The 6,972-nt window shown below is 42.5% G+C and overlaps 1 protein-coding gene across 1 annotated transcript; it reads right to left on the reverse strand.

Moving 5' to 3' along the window:
• Positions 1–3,205: 3,205 nt before the first annotated feature.
• LOC311104681 (E3 ubiquitin-protein ligase RNF4-like) lies at positions 3,206–6,769 on the reverse strand. Its single transcript, XM_084146559.1, has 8 exons — positions 6,706–6,769; positions 5,821–5,945; positions 5,255–5,393; positions 5,102–5,178; positions 4,924–4,936; positions 4,659–4,782; positions 4,432–4,483; positions 3,206–4,324 (listed from the first exon to the last, which is right to left on the reverse strand). The coding sequence occupies exons 2-8, from the start codon at positions 5,830–5,832 to the stop codon at positions 4,175–4,177; spliced, it is 567 nt and encodes a 188-aa protein (XP_084002685.1). The 5' UTR covers positions 5,833–5,945; positions 6,706–6,769; the 3' UTR covers positions 3,206–4,174.
• Positions 6,770–6,972: the final 203 nt, after the last annotated feature.

A 6,972-nucleotide genomic window follows, 5' to 3' on the forward strand; every position in this document is an offset into this window, starting at 1 on the left:
CATTAATAGTAACTCATTTAATTTGTCAAGCACTTCTCACACCCAAGGCGCTGGAGAAAATAAAACATGTAATACAAATAATAATAAAAACAATTCAGAACACAGAATATATTAAGCAGACAACAAGGCGCAGTGGTCTAAGGCGCCGCATCGCAGTGCTAACTGTGCCACTAGAGATCCTGGTTCGAATCCAGGCTCTGTCGCAGCCGGCCGCGACCGGGAGACTCATGGGCGGCGCACAATTGGCCCAGCGTCGTCCAGGGTAGGGGAGGGAATGGCCGGCAGGGATGTAGCTCAGTTGATAGAGCATGGCGTTTGCAACGCCAGGGTTGTGGGTTCGATTCCCACGGGGGGCCAGTATAAAAAATATATATATGTATTCACTAACTGTAAGTCGCTCTGGATAAGAGCGTCTGCTAAATGACTTAAATGTATATACAGGTGTTGTCAGATCCAGTGGGCAGGAGAACTGAATTAACAGAGGTCTTCGAAAGCTTTTCTGAACAGCTAGGTCTTTAGCTGTTCCTTAAACGAGGCCAGTGACTCTGCAGCACTGACAGTGACTGGAAGTGTGTTCCACAGCTGAGGAGCTGCACAACTGAAAGCCCTGTCACCCATAGTTTGTAGTCTGCTGTGGGGATGCTGAAGGGAGATGGACCTGGAGGAGCGAAGGGTGCAGGATGGTAGGATGAGGTCAAACAGGTACTTGGGTCCAGAGTTTTGGATAGCTTGGTAGGTGTGAATCAGGATTTTAAAGTCAATGCATGAGCATATGGGGAGCCAGTGGAGGTTGAACAGCACTGGAGTGATGTGCTCACGGGGGAAGGTGTGGGTGAGGACAAGTGCAGCACAGTTCTGGACATATTGTAGCCTGTTTAGACACTTGGCAGATGCACCAACAAACAGAGCTATACAATAGTCCAGGCAGAACGAGACACAGGCGTGGATGAGTCGCTCAGCTGTAGGTTGTGACAACATAGCTTGTAACCTGGCAATGTTCCGTAGATGGAAAAATCCAAGTTTGGTCACACTTTTCATGTGGGCCTCAAACAAGAGCGGACTGTCAAATATCACACCCAGGTTGAGAACCTCACTGGACAGGAGGACCTTGTCCTTGACACCAATATATCAATTATCATTGATCCTACTTGAATGAAAGCACTTGTAGTCAAAACAATGTTTGCTTCTTTGCTCTCAAACTCTAAAAAGCACAGAAAACAACTGAAGGGGATTTTCACACAGACAAGTTCAATAGTTGCCCTCAAATAACAGTTGAATCCATTGACATAGAGCAGCTGTTATATTGTCAATATATATTATAATATACTGTATATCCCTCATGCTTAGAGTGCATTTGGAAAGTATTCAGACCCCTTGACTTTTTCCACATTTTGTTACGTTACAGCCTTAATCTAAAATGGATAAAATTGTCCCCCCCCCCCCCATAATGACAAAGCAAAACAGGCATTTACATAAGTATTCAGACCCTTTACTCAGTACTTTGATGAAGCACCTTTGGCAGCGATTACAGCCTAGCCTAGAGTCTTCTTGGGTATGATGCTAAAAGCTTGGCACACCTGTATTTGTGGTCTTCTCTGCAGATCCTCTCAAGCTCTGTCAGTTTTGATGGGGAGCATCGCTGCACAGCTATTTTCAGGTCTCTCCAGAGACGTTCGATCTGGTTCAAGTCCGGCCTCTGGCTGGGCCACTCAAGGACATTCAGAGACTTGTCCTGAAGCCACTCCTGCGTTGTCTTGGCTGTGTGCTTAGGGTCATGGTCCTGTTGGAAGGTGAACCTTAGCCCTAGTCTGAGGTCCTGAGCGCTCTGGAGCAGGTTTTCATTAAGGATATCTCTGTACTTTTCTCCGTTAATCTTTCCCTCGATCCTGAATAGTCTCCCAGTCTCTGCCGCTGAAAATCATCCCCACAGCATGATGCTGCCACCACCATGCTTCACCGTAGGGATGGTGCCAGGTTTCCTCCAGACGTGATGCTTGGCATTCAGGCCAAAGAGTTCAATCTTGGTTTCATCACACCAGAGAATCTTGTTTCTCATGGTCTGAGTCCTTTAGGTACCTTCTGGTAAACTCCAAGCAGGCTGTCATGTGTGGCTTTCGTCTGGCCACTCTACCATAAAGGCCTGATCGTTTGAGTGCTGCAGAGATGGTTGTCCTTCTGGAAGGTTCTTCCATCTCCACAGAGGAACTCTGGAGCTCTGTCAGAGTGACCATCAGGTTCTTGGTCACCTCCCTGACCAAGGCCCTTCTCCCCCAATTGCTCAGTTTGGCCGGGTGGCCAGCTCTGGGAAGAGTCTTGGTGGTTCCAAACTTCTTCCACTCAAGAATGATGGAGGCCACCGTGTTCTTTGCGACCTTCAATGCTGCAGACATTTTTTAGTACCCTTCCCCAGATCTGTGCCTCGACACAATCCTGTCTCGGAGCTCTACGGACAATTCCTTTGACCTTATGGCTTGGTTTTTGCTCTGACATGCACTGTCAACTGTGAGACCTTATATAGACAGGTGTGTGCCTTTCCAAATCATGTCCATTCAATTGAATTTACCACAGGTGGACTCCAATCAAGTTGTAGAAACATCTCAAGGCTGATCAGTGGAAACAGGATGCACCTGATCTCAATTTCTCATAGTAAAGGGTCTGAATACTTATGTAAATAAGGTATTTCTAGTCTCATAGCAAAGGGTCTGAATTATGAGGCATTGTGTGTAGATTGATGAGGAAATGTTTTATTTAATCAATTTCAGAATAAGGCTGTAACGTAACAAAATGTGGAAAAAGTCAAGGGGTCTGAATACTTTCCAAATGCACTGTGTATATACATATATATTTTTTAAATCATGTTCAAAAATGGGTAAGAATTCAATGACATTATGCTATTTCTATGGTTTAATTACATAAAGTGAAATGTCTTAATGACCTTGGTAGGATGCTTTTGTGTTTATCCTATGGATTCTTGGACAACAGAGCATGTGCAAAAAGATACTGACCCTTAGTGGAGATTTGAGGGAATGCATGCCACAAATGAGTCAGCCAACAGTAACCGGTAGTCCAAAATATTTAAAAAAAATATTCAAAAGTTACAAATTAAGTGTTAAGTCGATGATATATATCTCAACAATGTATTATCCTATCTTAGGGTCCCTTCTCACAGTCTCTGTCACAAAGACACCTGAAACAATACTTTGAATCAACATTTTTATTGAACCTTAAATTAACTGATCCTTTATTTATCTATCCACACATACATACACAACATTATTTACAACAATGGTGATGTCCAAATTCAAGCAACACCCACCATTCAGACATCCACCTACTAAGCAGCAATAAATCAGACATTTCTACTTGAGTTAAGAGTCTCCTCATTGTCATTAGTGGCAATATGTAACTTTTTGGGCAACCAGACCAAATTCACATAGAAATGTGGGTTATAGATCTATCATTCTACTTGAAAGTCTAAGAAGCAGTAGATCTGTTCTATATGCACTATTTCTATGCTTCCCGTTCTTAAGTATTTTGCTTTCAGTTTTGTACACCAGCTTAAAAAAGCTGAAACAATATTTTTGGTTATGGAAAATATATTTCACAGCGGTTTAGATGGTGCAATGATTCTCTACACTATACTAGCTTATTTTGTCACAAACTGAAATTAGGCAAACTATTAAGAGCTAGCAACCAGGAAATGTTGTCGCGATTTCTGCATAGTGCAACTTAAGTGCCATTCACATGTGATTGCCATCAACACAACATGTGACTTAAGATATTAAAAAATAAAAAGCGCAAGATAACAGTTGCTAAATGAAAATACAATTTAAAATGTGGCATTTAATTCAAACAGTATCTGATCAAAGGGAATATAGCTTCTGAGCTTAGTTATTTTCTTGGTTGTGGTCACTGGTAATGGAGATCCACAACGATCTGATTACTATGAAATGAATGACCAGCAGTAATAGGTGGAAGAACTGTCAAAAAATGTAGGTGAATGTGTGCTGGCATAAGAGTGAGTCATGTAGAAGAAACATCGGTCAGATGTGTATGTGAAAGAAAAGGGTATGCTTATGTCCAGTAGGGGGCAGTGATATAGTCAGGTATGATTAAAAGTGTTACAGGTTTGGAGAGGGTGAAACCAGTGGATGAATCTCATGGGTGTTTGGTGTCAGATGTATATGGGGTGGTATTGCTTGTGGGTGAGTTTCTTTCTGCAGGTTGGGCAAGTGTGGGATCTCGACAGTGAGTCGCGGAGGCACTGACTGCAGAACAGGTGACCACATTTTGTGGAGACCACTAGTCTCCCACTTTCAATGATCTAGAGGAAGAGGAGAAAGGGCTCTTAGTTGTGCGGACAAATTCACATTCTGGTTGCTACACAGCAATTACAGAACCTTTACACACAATGAAGTATGCTTCTCTTACCTCAGCATAGGCATCCATACACACTGGGCAGCTGACTGTACCTGGGGTAGACCTGTAGAAGAGAAGAGACCCAACTCAAGATCATGATTTCAGTGGTCACATGCCAATATTATGAGTGGATAAATGGATGGATGAGATTGATGCTTTAATGTGCCCTATTCTTTATTTTACAGTTTTATATGTCATCTGATGAGATTAGCATGGTCAGAGAGGTTGTTAGTTAGTACCTGGCACTACTGCTGGCCTGTAGAGAGGATAGGAGGTCAGCACTGAGGCCTCCATTGGTATCCCCCTCCTCATCACTGCTCAGCACGTAACTCTCACCGCCAGCTCCACGTCTGCCCCGAAGCCCTGATATATGCCATTTAGCAGATAGACAAACTCACAGTTAGAAAAATGCATGTTTGATGTAGTGATGAATACTTACCTGAGGGTCAAAACATATAGTTAATCTAAATATAATTGCTGTGATTGAGGAAAACAATGAATTACCTTCATCGAAAACCTGGTCTCCCATTCGCAATCATGCAGTGGTGGAAAAGAGGAAAATTGAAACATAAAATGTCAACATTTCAGTTTTTAAACAGTGACAAAAGCTTATTCTTATCAATACATTTAAAACAGCTAATGTATACATCATTATTTGCATAAAGAGAGCTCCCAAACTCACCACCACAGAATCATTGTTGGTCAAGTCAACCACAGTTGGATCAGAACCTTCACATGTCAAGTCCACCACCTCCTCACCTGCACAGACAAAAGAAGGGTTAGAAACCTATCCATAATCAACCAGAGAGAAAGGCATAAAGCCATTGGTACTCACTGCTAGTCCTGCTGCTCTCCAGCACAGCAATGGTCTCAGCAGCGGCTGCTGCACGAGGTGGCACAGTGGTGGTGACTCTGCTACTCTTGGCTGTGCGTCTGGAACTTGAGGGGGCTCCAGTCCTTCTCTTCCTCTGTGTCTGTGACAAAGCACTGATTCTTAGTAACCAGAGCCCTTAGCATAAATGAAAATAAAACTGAAGGTTTTGGCAGGTTATCACATGGCTGTGGTAGGAATGTAGGCCTACAACGAACACTACACATTGGCTGCTACCGTAGGCTGAATGATAGAACAGCTATTTCCATGTTAAAATGTTATGGGATGAATTTTCTCCATTGTTTTTTTATGGTAGGCCACTCTGGTAGGGCCACATTGTGATCAAATAGCCACAGTAGCCTACTTGGCCACTGTTAAAACTAACTTAAAGCAGGTACAGCGTCAGTGTTCACAGTAAACACACGCTGGAAGTTGCACAGAATTTTCACAATGTTCAAGTATGTGCTCAGCAGAATTGACATTTGCCAAGTGCATAAAAAAATGAGAGGGGTGTAAAGGTGAGGACTTACTGTACTGCTCATTTCGTGACAGGGAAGGTGTGGGTGAAATCGGCCAAATGTCACTTAGCTATAGTACACGCTTACAAATCCACTTCTGTTCCAACTCAAGCTCTTGAGACCAATTTAACAATAATCTGGGGAAATAAAATAAACCAATGACGTTACAAAACAAGCAGACACATCTGATAACCACAACACACACCGGTCTGAACACAACACATGCCATTCTGAACACAACACACCAGGCATGAGCCTTTACAATATTTAGTAAATTTTTGTTGACAATCTGAAACCTATTAGCTAGATAATAAAACCAAACAAAGCCACAACCCATCTCAGTCTCTGTGCTTCTCTGCTTAGAGAAATAAAACGTGAGTTTTGATAGCTAGCTACGTTTAGCCATAAACATTTAATAACTAACCCATTGTGGTGTGGTTAAGCTGCTGTGATAACAAAAACTGTTGGTTAGCTAGCTAGTTAGCTAATGAACTTAACTTGCCTATTTGCTTGGTCTGAGCAGGGCAGCTCATCAAGCGCAGGCTTATCTCGAGAACATGGTCCTTAACACGGGTTATTAAGCATGACGTATCTAAACAACTTGCTAAAGTATCTGGTTATCACAAACGCAGTGGATAATGAAAACATGCGCTAACTAGAATTAAAACTAGCTAGCGAACAAAGAATAGACAACTGTCTAGCAAAGCCAGCTAACTTAGCTAGCTAGTAATGCTAACACGCTCTATGCAAACTCTAGCACCTTGTAAGAAAGGCTTACAACCTGAGTAAGCTTTACCTTTACCTAACATTTACAAAAACATTCAACATTTGGGTGAGTGACTGGTGATAGCTAGATGTATGCAATTATAAATAACCCAGTTTTAAAACGGTACACACCTTTTCAATCACTTTTTGAAAGACAACATCCCGTCTCCTGCAGCCTGCTAACCAAATACAACGGAAACGCTTCTTCTACTTCTTTGGGGTTGGGTTGGCGGATCGCATCCAACTTTTAAAGTGCACACACCGCCATCTACTGTACTGGAGTGTGAGGCCAGTCACAAGAAGAAGAAGAAGAAGAAGAAGAAGAAGAGCTGGGTACGTTGGACGGGACACGTTTTAATACAATAAAAAGCCTCTCATTTTACAATGGGTCCGCCATGG

The sequence above is a fragment of the Coregonus lavaretus genome (assembly GCF_964263955.1).
Source record: "Coregonus lavaretus genome assembly, chromosome: 29".
Classification (NCBI taxonomy): domain Eukaryota; kingdom Metazoa; phylum Chordata; class Actinopteri; order Salmoniformes; family Salmonidae; genus Coregonus; species Coregonus lavaretus.

What these genes read in the sequence shown, in the direction of transcription:
- LOC311104681 (XM_084146559.1), bottom strand. An exon ending in GGAGAGCAGCAGGACTAGCA is followed by an intron (nt 5,179 to 5,254) that starts GTGAGTACCAAT and finishes TTGTCTGTGCAG; the next exon opens with GTGAGGAGGTGGTGGACTTG. An exon ending in CAGGCCAGCAGTAGTGCCAG is followed by an intron (nt 4,484 to 4,658) that starts GTACTAACTAAC and finishes TCTCTTCTACAG; the next exon opens with GTCTACCCCAGGTACAGTCA.